The sequence below is a fragment of the Marmota marmota genome, unplaced genomic scaffold (assembly GCF_001458135.2).
Source record: "Marmota marmota marmota unplaced genomic scaffold, marMar, whole genome shotgun sequence".
NCBI classification, from domain to species: domain Eukaryota; kingdom Metazoa; phylum Chordata; class Mammalia; order Rodentia; family Sciuridae; genus Marmota; species Marmota marmota.
The window spans coordinates 977,827-991,661 of NW_026000141.1; the positions used below are offsets into that span (position 1 = coordinate 977,827).

The 13,835-nt window shown below is 43.7% G+C and overlaps 1 protein-coding gene across 13 annotated transcripts in view; it reads right to left on the reverse strand.

The window, feature by feature from the left end:
* Positions 1-8,911: 8,911 nt before the first annotated feature.
* Positions 8,912-13,835, reverse strand: part of Znf84 (zinc finger protein 84) — a 50,691-nt gene continuing 45,767 nt past the window's right edge. For 11 of the 13 annotated variants that reach the window (XM_048785850.1, XM_015505577.2, XM_015505576.2 and 8 more), the window contains 2 exons: positions 13,571-13,606; positions 8,912-11,565 (listed from right to left, as the gene is read on the reverse strand). In XM_048785850.1, coding sequence (XP_048641807.1) covers positions 9,584-11,565; positions 13,571-13,606 — 2,018 coding nt within the window. In that variant the 3' untranslated portion in view covers positions 8,912-9,583. The remainder of the gene's footprint in view (positions 11,566-13,570; positions 13,607-13,835) is intronic. The other 2 variants (XM_048785851.1, XM_015505579.2) reach the window with 1 other exon arrangement.

The window sequence follows — 13,835 nt, forward strand, 5'->3', positions numbered from 1 at the left end:
CCGGCGGGTGCTCCTTCTGCGCAGCAGCTTAGCCAGGACGCCGCCTCCTCCCCTGCGGCGCAGCGCAGCTTCCGCCGAGGGACACCGCTGTGGGACAGGTCTCCGGACAGGAGGACAACTCTGCAACGACCAAGCACCGGCCTTTGCAGCACCAACACAACCACAATCAACTCTCGGCTTAGTAGGACCTCCTAGACGCTCTACTACAACTCCCAGCATGCCCCGGGACCCTACCAGGAAACCGGAGCCCAGAGAACTTGCCTCCTATAGGCTCTACTACAATTCCCAGCATACGCCTGGACCCTACCAGGAAACTGGAGCCCAGAGGACCCGGCTCTACTACAACTCCCAGGAGGCCCCGGTACCAGCCACAAAACCAAGGACCAGAAAATAAGTCTCCCAGATGACCTTCTACAAACCAGGACAGTAACTCCTAAGACTGAAAACCGACCCCAGGGGACCACACTCCCTGTGTCCCTACACAACTTCCCGCCTGCCCTGGACTCCAACAGGAAACCAGAGCCCAGAAGACCATCTCCCTGAGGTCCTACCGCAGCCCCCAGCCTGCCGTCCGACAGGAAACCAGAGCCTTGTGACTGTTACAGCAGTAACAGTCTGGCCTGCCCCTACAGAGCTGCTGAAAGATGCTCCCTAAAGACTTGGGAAATACGTGAGGCAGCAGCCGCGGGAGGGGCGCCCCTGCCCCCGCCTGTCCTTACCTGTCCTGCCTGCACCTTAAGAGGTGCAGATACTAGCGCTCTGGACTCACTGAACCCCTGGGATGCTGCCGTGTCTGATAGAGGAGGACGCAGGAGGACCTTCCAATATGTAATGACATCTTGTCCAGATGCCCACTAGGCCCAGAGAACAGTGAACTGATCTTAAAGGAATCCTTCGTTCAGCAATCTTTTCACCTGAATGTCCTCTACCCAGTATTTAGAAATTACTTTTGGGGTTTTTTGTTGTTACTGTTGTTGTTGTTTTGGTGTTTTATTTTGTTTTGTTTGGTATTCGGGATTGAACTCAGGGGCACTCAGCCACTGAACCACATCCCCAGCCCTGTTTGGTATTTTATTTAGAGACAGGGTATCACCGAGTTGCTTAGAGCCTCACTTTTGCTGACCATGACTTTGAACTCACAATCCTGCGTTTCAGCCTTCCAAGCCACTGGGATTATAGGCATGGGCCACTGCGCCTGGCTAGAAATTATTTTCAGTTAAAGTCATTGTACTACAGTGATATGTGCATACCCATGTTTATTGTAACATGATTCACAGTAGCCAAACTATGGAACCAATCTAGATGTCCATCAACAGAAGAATGGATAAAGAAAATATGGTACATACACACAATGGAATTTTTTTCCAGCCATAAAGAAGAATGAAATTATGTCATTTGCAGAAAAAATGAATGGAACTTGAGTACATTACATTAAGTAGCTTCTAGCATGGGGGGTAGAGCAAAGAGCTCTCCAGAAGGTCAACCAATAAAAGCAGCCCTGATGCTTGGGCATGCAATCTAGCACACCCTATGGAGCTCAAAGTGTCAGTAACAGGGAAAGATGCCACACAGAGTTTGTGATAGACCCCAGGGGAGAACCACAGGCCCATCTCAGCTGCTCTGTAGGAAAATCATCTGGTGGTGGACAATTTTATCGTTTTAGTCTGTTTTCTGCTGCTATAACAATACCTGAGACCATGGTAATTATTTTTAAAAAGGTTCATATAATTCCCAGTTCAGGAGGCTGGGAAGCTCAAGATGAGGTAGATGCATCTGTCAAGGGCCTCATGCAAGTACTGGAAAGACGCATCAGACAGAGACAGAGGGACACAGAGAGAAAGGGGAAAAGGTGCCAGATTCACTTCATAACACCACAGTCTCACAGTACAGTCACCCAGTCCCAAGAGAGCAAGAACCTGCTCCCTCAAGGAGCATGAGTCTTCCTTAGCCAGGCACAGTGGCACAGGTCTGTGATCCCAGTGATTAGGGAGGCTGAGATAGGAAGACAGCAAATGCAAGGCCAACCTCAGCAACTTAGGGAGACCTTCAGCAACTCAGGGAGATCCTGTCTCAAAAATAAGAAATAGAGTTGGCTATGCAGCTAAGCAATAACGTGCCCCTCAGTTCAATCCCCAGTATTAAAAAATAAAAAACAAATTTGAAGCCCCAACACCTCCCAACACCACTGCACTGGGGACCAAGATACAGCATGAGTTTGGGTGGGGGTGGCCACATTAAAATCATTGCACATGTGCTCCTGAGAAACAGCTCCTGGTGTGACATCAGGACCTGAGAGATGGAACACCCCATTGCAATCTATCAAGTGATGTGGTCACACTGTCCACAAAGGGCTGAGTCACACCAAGACTGCGGCATCAATGTGGACAGGTGCAGCCATTACCCAAAGGGATGCCCCCCTGAGGGCTGTAACCCCTACTTCTATAGCGGCACTTATTTCCACTGTCGATGGCCACCTATTGCCCTGTGCAACCCGTCAGACAGGAGAGCCTCAGTTCTGCGTGGAAACAAGGCAACTCACTTAAGGGCAACTTGACAGTCACAAAGGGAAGCCACTCTGCTACAGATGCACGAAGCTATCCACCTGTGGAAAGTGGTCCAAGGCCTGCAGACACAGGGACCTGGTGCACGGTCCAGCTGGCTGGACAGGGCCTGGAAGGAGAAAGTTGGACCAGGGCTGCAGTAAAAACAGATTGTGTGGGTGGGCATGCATGGAGATCTTCATGTTGCACATAGATACTGATCAGAGAACGTCATGGAAGAGGCTCCAGACAGCCATGAGAGCAACCAGATCTGGCTAGGGGCTGCCACAATAGCGCTGGCCCAGCTGGCACATGAACAGGCAGCTGTGGGGCAAAGATAGGGCTTTTGTGCTGGGCCAACACCCAAGTCCCGTTTCCATGGCTGTTTCAGGCACTGTCGGCAGTAAACCTTCACCAGAGGCCACGGCTGTGCCTCTGGAGGTACGGTTCCTGAACGATACCAGTAAAAACTGGTCTCAGGTTGGCCATTTGGGTTGAGAAAACCCAGTGGTTTGTTCTTACAGGGCAGATTCAAGGGAAGGTTTTTCTTCGCTGAACATTGGGCCTCAGCCAGGACAATTACAAAGACTTAGTGTGCTATGCCATTTGGGGACCCAAATAACAGTGCATCAGATGAGGGGATCCACTTTGAAGCAAAGGAAATGCAAGAGTATGCTCAGGACGCCAGGATCCTCTGGACCCAGCACCCTCACAGTGGTGCTGTACTCTGAAGAGCTCTGCTGGAGGTGTGCCTGCAGCAACCAGGCAGGCCAAAGACCTTAGCAAGGCTCTGCATGCCCAAAGAGAATGTGCAGGGCCCAAACACCTGGCTGAGAGCAGAACACCTGCCTCTGTGACCAAAGACCCCATGGGGAACCTTGTGCCTCATGTGACACCTCTGGGCTCTGCGGGGCTAAAGTTCCTGACTCCTTTTCAACACAGGTCAGAGCATATGTTCTAAGCCATCAACCACAGATGCCCTGTGGGAAGTCTGTGCTCCCTATGGCCAGGACCAGCAGGCCAGGAGAGTGGGGTTCTGCAGGGCTGCTTGGCACTGACCACCAAGAGATTTAGCTGCCATCACACAACAGAGCAGACCACAGGAGGGGAACTCAGGACCCTCTAGGCGCCTCTTGGGGCTTCCAGGCCAAACTACTACAGTAATGGCCAGAGACAGCAGCTTGAATCAGGGAAGGGCATGGTGATGAGGGCTCAGACCCTGTGGGGATGAGGTCCTGGAACATGCCAGAGGCCGTAATAAAGGGGCTACCAGGCAGCAAACACAGCCGGAGGAGCTGTGGCTGGTCCTACTCACCTTCCTCGGTGTCCCAGAGCCCCACTGAAACCCTAGAGCAGCGACTTCCAGAGGTAACTTAAAAGACAGTGTCTAAGCAGGGGAAGGGCAAACTGCAGTCCCAGATGCATCGTCCAGATCCTCCTCAAGGAAGAACATGCTGTCCATTGGCAGAGGGAGCAGTCAGCAGACAACCTGGCTATCAACTTGTCCAGGTCTCCTGAGGGCCCCTAGCTTGCCTCTCACAGCTGAGCCAGGCCTGGCCATCAAGGCCCACCAAGACATTCCGGCAAACAATATCTGCTCTGGGCGCCATTGGCTTGGGACAACCGAAAGTCCAGTTTGACATTTTCCTCTATTTACTCCTTTCTTATTCTCCCACAATTCGGCAGCTGCTAACCTCAGGAAACACCTTGTACCCCAAACTTCTAAGTGCCTGCCTCCTAAGAACCCACTTTATGATAGCCTGGCTTCCTGTTAGTAAGGATATTTGGATTGTAAGTAACAAACACAACATGAACCAGCAAAGCAAACAAGAGGCTTTATTAGGATATCTGGATTATCCCAACAATTGAAGCATGGAAAGGGCAGAGTAAATCTGGACATCAAGACAAGGAGAAGCAGGTACCAGGCCTTTTATGGACCTTGCTTCCACGATAGCTTCATCTTCTCTAGTGCAGACCACATTTCTCCATGGAACAGAAAACAGCCAACATTAAATATTATAACTCCAGAAACTAGAGACAAGAGTCACGCTTTCCAGAAGCCTTCTAATAGAAAAGATAAAACATACAATGATTACATTGTCACAGTGAGAAATACACGGACAGGTTCATAACCACATGCATCAAATATTGGATAAGCATTAACAAAGAACCACAGCATTTAGTTGCAATAGATTTGAAAAAAAAAAATCCACCCCCAAAAAAACAAAGATCAGAGAGTACAGAAACCTCTAGGAACTGCCAATAGTTCAAGGAAACCAGAAAACATTCCATAGGAGAAAAAAATTATGTTCAAAAATAATTTAAAATAATACTGGCATGGGTTTGTATAAAAGTCCTGGTATATTTCAATGAAGAGTCCACAGTGGGTCACAATATTTCAAACATGGAAATGTGTTACCAAATTTGCATTAAAATGACCACTACATGTAAGAAGTGAAGAAAATGAACTAAAAAGAATGGGAGCAAGGTGCAGAGAGTGTGCCTGAAGCTGCAAGGGCCCTGGATAATTAATAAGCACTCAGAACAGTATTCTCAGGTGCTAAGCATCTGAAAGCTCGCTGGTACCCTAAGCAAATAAGTAGACAGGCAGGCCCACTGAGATTGACAACCTGGATGCGTACCGCCAGACAACCAACCAAATGACTGAGGAAGTCTCAAGGGTAGATCCCAAAGGCCTAGAGGTCTATACTCTGTTGTTTATAATAAAGGCTTTGCTAGATAAATTATACATGGTATTCATCTCAGGTTTCTACAGGTAACATTCTTCAAATCAACATCAGGAACCTATGGGGGGATCCACAGATAACTGTGGCAGAGTCCACCGAAAAAAAAAAAAAATGCCAAACAGAGGGCATACCTAGGATAGGTTTCAAAATACACAAACCGGATCTCCAAAGAGCCCCATTCCTTAGCAAAAAGAGTACAGTATAAATCATCTTTTGTAGAACTGCATACAATTCGAGATCTGTGGAAGAAACTGATGGCCAAATAGGATAACAAGGAATGCTATCCCATATTAAGTATTCTCCCTCAGTATTGCTTAATATGCTCCATGAAATCACAAGTAAAATCAGTTTAACATCATTATTATTTTGTCCTAGGGACAGAACCCAGGAGTACTTTATCAATAAGCTATATCCCTAGATCCCTAGTGCTTTCTGAGACAGGGTCTAGCAAAGTTTCTGAGGCTGGCCTCAAATTTTCAATTTTCCTGCTGCATCCTCCCAAGTAGCTGAATTATAGGCATGTACAATCATGCCCAGCAAAATTTCCTTTTTAAAAATACCTTTGTTGTATTTATTTTTATGTGTTGCTGATGATCAAAACCCAATGTCTCATATGTGCTAGACAAGCACTCTGTCACTGAGCCACAATCCCAACCCCAAAACTTCCTTGTGATGTGGGATTTATAATAGGAAATCAATGAGGGAAGTGTAGAAAGATGTTTTTTGTAGTTAAGGCATTTAAAACATACACTAAAAATATCTAATTCCAGAATCAGAGCTCCCCCCCACCAGGGACGTGGCAGAATCAGAAAGTTCCAAAGAGGCTTCACAAAGCAACTGGGTGCACACCAGGTCCTCTGTGGACTAGGTCTCTGAGTCAGCACTGAACCTCCCTGTGACTAGAGCCTGACTCTCAAAAAGCTGAGGGTTGTTCTCTTCTTGGACAATCAATCAGCAGGCTAGTGCTGAAGTTCCACTACCCATTGAAGACAGTATTAGGTTTAACTGCTTAATAGTTAGTGGAATAACCTAAAAGTGGAGTAAGCAAATTTGGAAAAGATTGCTGACTCAGTACTAGATCTAATGAACCAATTTGTATGACTAGGAAAGAGACACCATGAGGGATGGAAGGGAAAAGTGGAAAAATCACAAAGCCGAACATCATTCTGTTATTGTTTGTTCATTTACAAAGGTTTGTTTCCTTTGCCAGGCAAAATAACTTTCAAGCATTAGAGAAAATAGGCACACCATAAACTGTAGGAAGAATAATGAGGGGCTAGGGTTGTGGTTCAGCAGTAGAGCGCTCGATTCGCACTCACAAGGCCCTGGGTTCGATCCTCAGCACCACATACAATTAATTAATTAATTAATTAATTAAAAGTTAAATAAAAATTGTTTAAAAAAATTTACTATGAGCCAGGCATAGTGGTACATGCCTGTAATCCTAGTGGCTCAGGAGGCAGAGGCAAGAGGTTTGCAAGTTCAAGGCCAGTCTCAGCAACTTAGTGAGGCCCTGTCTATAAATAAAAAATAAAAAGGGCTAGGGATGTGGCTCAGTGGTAAAGCACCTTTGGATACAATCCCTGGCACACACACAAAAAAAAAAAAAAAAAATAAGGGTTACCTACTAGATTTGACTGTACCAAGTTAAAGAGTTATATTAAGCAAAAGATGATATAGAATGGGTAATAAGAAAATATATTTGCCACATATTAAAGTAATAAAGAATTGATACTTAGAGCATACAAAAGAATTTCTCAAAGCATGAAAAAAACTTTTGCAGAAAAAAATTAGCTAATATACATAAGTTGAGATACTTAAAATTACTAGTAATCCTACAAATGCAAATTAACATCATAAATATTTTACTACTCTAAATTTATTGTTATTATCAAAAGGTTATCTACGATACCATGTATTCAAGTGTATTTCATAAGAAGGAAGTCCCATTTGCTTGTGGTAAGATCAAAGATTATTTCAACTATTCTGAAAATTAATCATATTCATTTAATAAAAACCTAAGTAAAACAGATTTACCTAATTAAACATTTCTATATGATCCTTGATTTTATATGCTAGAGATTATTTTCACCAAAANAAAAAAAAAAAAAAAAAAAATCACTAGGAGAGGGGCTGAGGGTATAGCTGAATGGGAGAGCACCTGCCTGGTGTGCCCAAGGCCCTAGGTTCAATCCCTAGCACCACAAAAAAATTACTATGAAAAAAGAGTGGGGACAATTTGGACATTGAAATTCTGTTATATTGGTTTAGAAATTTAATCACATTTATCTAATGTCTTAACTTCCCAACTATGTTGCAAAATTAATTAAAGAAAGAATATGATTAGAATAGAAATTACATAAACGATACTAACAAGACAATTTTGGGTGCTGGAGCTGTGGTTTAGTGGTAGCTCGCTTGCCTAGCATTATGAGAAACTGGGTTTGATTCTCAGACCACATATACACAAATAAAATAAAGATCCATTGAAGACTAAAATAAAAAAAAGTTAAAAAAACAAGCGGGGGCTGGGGTTGTAGCTCAGTGGTAGAACACTTGCCTCACACATGTGAGGCACTGGGTTCGAGCCTCAGCACCTCATAAAAATAAACAAAATAAATATATATATTTTTAAAGCAATTTCTGTGTAAGAAAAATCTCAATTTTCTGAAGTTTGAAATCAAGCTTCTGAACATTTCTGAATATTACAGAGAGAATGAACTATAAAATTCTAATTTAGCTAAGGGATGTTTCCTGCATTTTAAAGGAAATGAAATTTAAAATAGTAATTTCTCCCAGGAGTCAGGGAGCTGTTGAAAGAAGGTGAAACACAAATATGTCAAATGAAGAAATTACAGAAATCTTGTTTCCTAATACTTGTCCAGTAGTCACAGAAATGTGCAGGAAGGCAAAAGCAGCTTCCCTGAATGTTCACAGAGAATTTCACCACAAAATTCATTGTATTTTACTTAAGAGTGAATTGTCACTCTTAAATAATTGGTTTCCACAACTAATTTTTTTTAACAACACCCAGAACAGCAGCAACACAGAGCAGCTGTATTTCATCACAGCAGTTCGGAGGCAAGCTGTGCCTGGATCTCGCAGCCTGGGAACACAGGCAGGAGGAACAGCCTGAGGCTTTGTGTCCCTCAGGAGTCTGCAGCTCACCACTCTCGTCCCTCAGGAGTTTGCAGCGGAGGACTGCAGCTCACCACCCCTTCTTCAGTCAGTATCTTGTATCACTGTGCTACTCTTGGTTCCTGCCTCTGCATATACAAGATTTTATATAAAATGTTCCTCAGACTCTGAGGGCACTGGAAATGTTAACATTACTGAAGAAGAAGGTCAATATTAACAACCAATCTCTGTAGATGTCAACAAACAATAAGAAAAAAGAAATGTTATTATTGCCTAATCTATTGATACTGGCAAAAAGCCATGTTAAATCAATTACCCTTTTCACAGCATTAAGACAGAAAAGCCAGTGACATGTAGTGTCTTGACACATCAGAGGGACCAAAAGCTACATATGCTTCACGCTTCCTGCAACAGCTACCTGCAATGCCCAAATACAAAGCATTATGTGACAGAGGACAATAAGCCATAAATACAAGAAATCTCCTATTCAGATGTTTCAATGATTCATTTATTCACATATTTTTAAAACTTCCTACTTTGAAGGAAACATCTGTCAGCCATTTAGACTGCTGGTACCCACATCTATAATTGTGAGGTTTCCATGACAGCATTACTTCAAGGGGCACACATTTCCAAGGTAATTCTTAGGCTTATCTACAACATGAACTCTCTAAAGTACAACATCCTGGGGGTACATGTCCCAGAGATAGTGATTTCATAGAAGTTCATTCCTAACGGCATATTCTTATGTACAACAAGCTCTTGTTTCCTGAAAAAGTATTGCCTCACCTGCTGCATTCTGGGAATTATCCCTCATCTCCTGTGGGAATATTAATAGCTGATGAGATTTGACCTCTGGAAGGCTTTCTGATATTCACGGGATTTCCCGTGCTGGAACTTTCCACTGCACAAGACTTGACCATAGTTGGGACTCACTGTGTTCGTAGTATCATTCTGCTCCATGAAGGCTGGTGTCCAAGTATTCTCGCATGCTTCCTGCTGAGTGCTCTACCTATATAGCTTCATTTATAGAGTTCTGATCCTAAGGAATACTCTGATGCAAAACGTGATGCAAATATTACCTGAAAAATTACCATAACTGCATTTTCTGAAGTAGAACAAAGTGAGATCTGTCAAAACGTCCCATCAAGGGCACACCTAGGCCATCCTTACTGTGTGAGTTCTCTGATGATTAATGAGCTGGGACTTCTGTGGGAAGGCTTTCCCACACTCACTGCATTGGTAAGGCTTCTCTCCCGTGTGGATTCGCTGATGATTAACAAGCTGTGACTTCTGAGAGAAGGCTTTCCTACATTCACCACATCCATAGGGCTTCTCGCCTGTGTGTGTCCTCTGATGTGGGATAAGATGTGACTTCCGAGAGAAGGCTTTGCCACATTCCCTGCATTCAAAGGGTTTCTCTCCTGTATGGATTCTCTGGTGATTAATGAGACTTGACTTCTCCCTGAAGGCTTTTCTGCATTCACTGCACTCATAAGGTTTTTCTCCTGTATGAGTTCTCTGATGTCTAATTAATTCTGACTTCTCAAAGAATGCTCTTGTACAAAGACTGCACTTGTAGGGTTTCTCTCCTGTGTGGATTCTCTGATGAGTATTTAGCTGTGACTTCTGGGAGAAGGCCTTTTCACAGTCCCTGCATTCATATGGCTTCTCTCCTGTGTGAGTTCTCTGATGAGTTGCAAGACTGGACTTCTCACCAAAGGCTTTGCCACATTCTGTGCACTCATAGGGTTTCTCTCCTGTGTGTGTCCTCTGATGTGAAATGAGATGGGACTTCTGACAGAAGGCTTTCCCACAGTCACTGCACACATACGGCTTTTCTCCCGTATGAATTCTCTGATGATTAGTGAGGCTTAACTTTTCACTGAAGGCTTTTCCACATTCACTGCACTCATAGGGTTTTTCTCCAGTATGAGTCCTCTGGTGTCTAACAAGCTGGGATTTCCTGCTGAAGGCTTTCCCACATTTACTGCAGGCAAAAGGTTTCTCTCCTGTGTGTGTCATCTGGTGTGATATGAGGTGTGACTTCTGGGAGAAGGCCTTCCCACACTGAATGCATCCATGCGGCTTCTCTCCTGTATGGGTTCTCTGATGATTAATGAGGCTTGACCTCTCTCTAAAGGCTTTCCTACATTCACTGCACTCATAGGGTTTCTCTCCAGTGTGAACAGTCTGATGTCTGATGAGTTCTGATTTCTCAAAGAATGCTTTCCTACAATCAGCACACCCATAGGGTTTTGTTCCTGTGTGCGTCCTGTGATGGGTGACCAGCTGCGACTTCCTGCTGAAGGCTCTCCCACACTCCAGGCATCCAAAGGGCTTCTCTCCTGTATGAATCCTCTGGTGATTGATAAGATTTGACTTCTCACTGAAAGCCCTCCCACATTCGCTGCATCCATAGGGCTTCTCTCCTGTGTGTGTCCTCCAATGAGATATGAGATGTGACTTCCGGGAGAAAGCTTTCCCGCATTTGCCACACTCATATGGCTTCTCTCCTGTATGTGTCCTCTGATGGGACGTAAGCTGTGACTTTTGGGAGAAAGCTTTCCCACACTGGCTACAATCATAGGGTTTTTCTCCGGTATGAGTTCTGTGATGTGTAACAAACTGTGCCTTCTGGGGAAAGGTTTTGCCACATTTACCACAGCCATAGGCTATCTCCCTTATGTGTCTGCTCTGATGTTTAATGAGACTGGATTTTTTACTGAAGCGTCTCCTACATTCACTGCATTCATAGAGTTTCTCTCCTAACCGAGTTCTGTGGAAAATGACAATCTGTGACTTTTTATAGCTATTGTTACCACATTTATCACATTCATAGTATTTCAACCAAGAATCAGTTTCCTCAGGTTCAGTATTGAGAAACAATTTATTAAATACATTCAAGTCATCTGATTCCATTCTTCCATAATCTGCTCTTGGAATAAGCAAATCTAAATGATGTCTTAAAATCAATCCACCTAAGTCACCTTCATTATTTGATTTACTTAAAGGAACAACGTTCATACTTGGATTGAATTTTTTTCCAAATGCATCCCATTCATGACCTCTTTTCACATTTTTAAGCTTGTCTTGGTTATCCTGGTGCCACTTCATTTGACCATCTACTTGCCAGACTTCTACAAAGGAAACAAAACACCCATTTGGTTATGCTTAAGTAAATAAAACACCAGAAATGCTATGCTGAGGCACTAACTGCCTTTTTTTTTTTTTTTTTTGGTGCTGGGGATGCATTGTGCATGCCAGGCAAGCACTCTACCAACTGAGCTATATCTCCAGCCCAACTAACTGTGTTTTTAAGGTTTAGCCTCTGAGTATAAAATAACTCCCAAAGTAGAATGCTTACCCCCTAGGTACTGAAAAATATAGGAAGCAGTGAAAACAGAACAAACCTACAGTCACCTTTGGCTCTTGCCAGACATGAGTTTATCAAAGAAAAATGTGAATGCATGAAGATCCAGGAGTGGTGGTGCACGCCTGCAATCCCAATAACTCGGGGAGGCAGGAAAATCAGAAATTTGGGGCCAACCTTAGCAATTTAGCAAGGCCCTAAACAGCTTAATGAGACCCCAACTCAAAATAAAAATAAAAGGGGCTATAGGTGTGGCTCAGTGGTTAAGCACCCCTAGGTTTAATCTCTAGTATCCCACCACCACCACCAAAAAAAAAAAAAACATGCAGGAAGAGCAATCAGAAACAAAGACAGGGGGCTGGAATAAGCACTGATCCAGTGTTCTCAGGAACCACCTCACTCGGTGCCCACTGAAAGCATACCATGGGACTGCCAAGATAGTAAAACAGTTAGCCGGTAAGACAAAGAACAGATTATACAAAAGACAACTGAGCTGGGGCTGGAGTTATGGCTCAGTGGTAGAGCGCTTGCCTTGCACACATGAGGCACTGGGTTCAATCCTCAGCACCACATAAAATAAATAAGTAAAACAAAGGTATTTTTAAAAAAACACAACTGAGCTAAAACTGTGATAAGTAATATGAAGCACATGAATGAATTGAAGTAACTGCCTACAGCCATTTCAAGCTTGAGGATGAAAAATATTTTGTATATTTTCCCCATTCTCAGATGTTCTGGAAGTTGGATTTAAACTTGCCACACACATCTCACAAATTACTACCAACAGACCCTCACTTGCACCACACTTCAACCACGTCCTCTCTCATGCAAATCCTCAGGCACACAGCTTTAAAATCCACAGAGCAGCTCACTCACATCATCCCAAGACCTAAGTTACCATTCTCAGCATGTTCTGAGTTGGATAGTAATTTTATATAGCTCTATTTCCATCATCCTCATGGTGTAACCACTTAACACTAATTGCTGCAAGTGCTCTTCAAAAGGCCTGTTTTTTTGTTTTTTTTTTTTAAAGCAGGAGGGTAAACTCGTAGAGAGGCATGAGGGATCCTACATTTTGTTCTCTTTTTTAAAATATTTATTTATTTTTTTAGTTTTTGGCGGACACAACATCCTCGTTTGTATGTGGTGCTGAGGATCGAACCCAGGCCGCACGCATGCCAGGCGAGCACGCTACCACTTGAGCCACATCCCCAGCCCAAAAGGCCTGTTTTTTAATAAAAACTTTTTTGTGTGAGGTCAATTTGGGTGTGAAATACAATCAGTAATGTGAAAACTTTAATTTTTTTGGTACTAGGGATTGAATCCAGAGGCATTTTACCATGGAGCCACATCCCCAAACCTTTTTTATTTCTTTATTTTGAGAAAGAGCCTTGCTGACTTGCTGAGGCTGGCCTCAAAATTCTGATCTCCTGCCTCAGCCTCGAGTCACTGAGATTACAGGTGTGCACCACCAGCAGGTTTTACCACCTTCTAATCACACTTTTATCTAATTACATCTTCCAATCTGTGGTCAGACTGAACTTTCAAAAATATAAATCAAATAATTAAACTTTTATTTAAAATTATAAATCAATCCTAATTCTTGTGTGTGTGTGTGTGGGGGGGGGGGTTCCTGGGGAACTAACTCAGAGCCTTGCATATACCAGGCAAGCACCCTACCACTAAGCCACATCCCCAGCACTCCTAGCTCTTTTTCAATGCCTGTGAGTGGGCAGGGGGTGGGAAGGGTGACTCAGAGGCAGAGCTCTTACCTAGTATGCTTGAGGCCCTGGGTTCCAAACCCAGCACTGTAAGGAGAAAGAAAACAATCAGTGAAGAAAAAACTCTTTAAAGATTCACTGCCCAGCCATTATGAAGTCAAACAACAACAAGTGCTGGCGAGGATGTGGGAAAAAGGGTACACTTGTACATTGCTGGTGGGACTGCAAATTGGTGCAGCCAATTTGGAAAGCAGTATGGAGATTTCTTGGAAAGCTGGGAATGGAGCCACCATTTGACCCAGCTATTCCCCTTCTC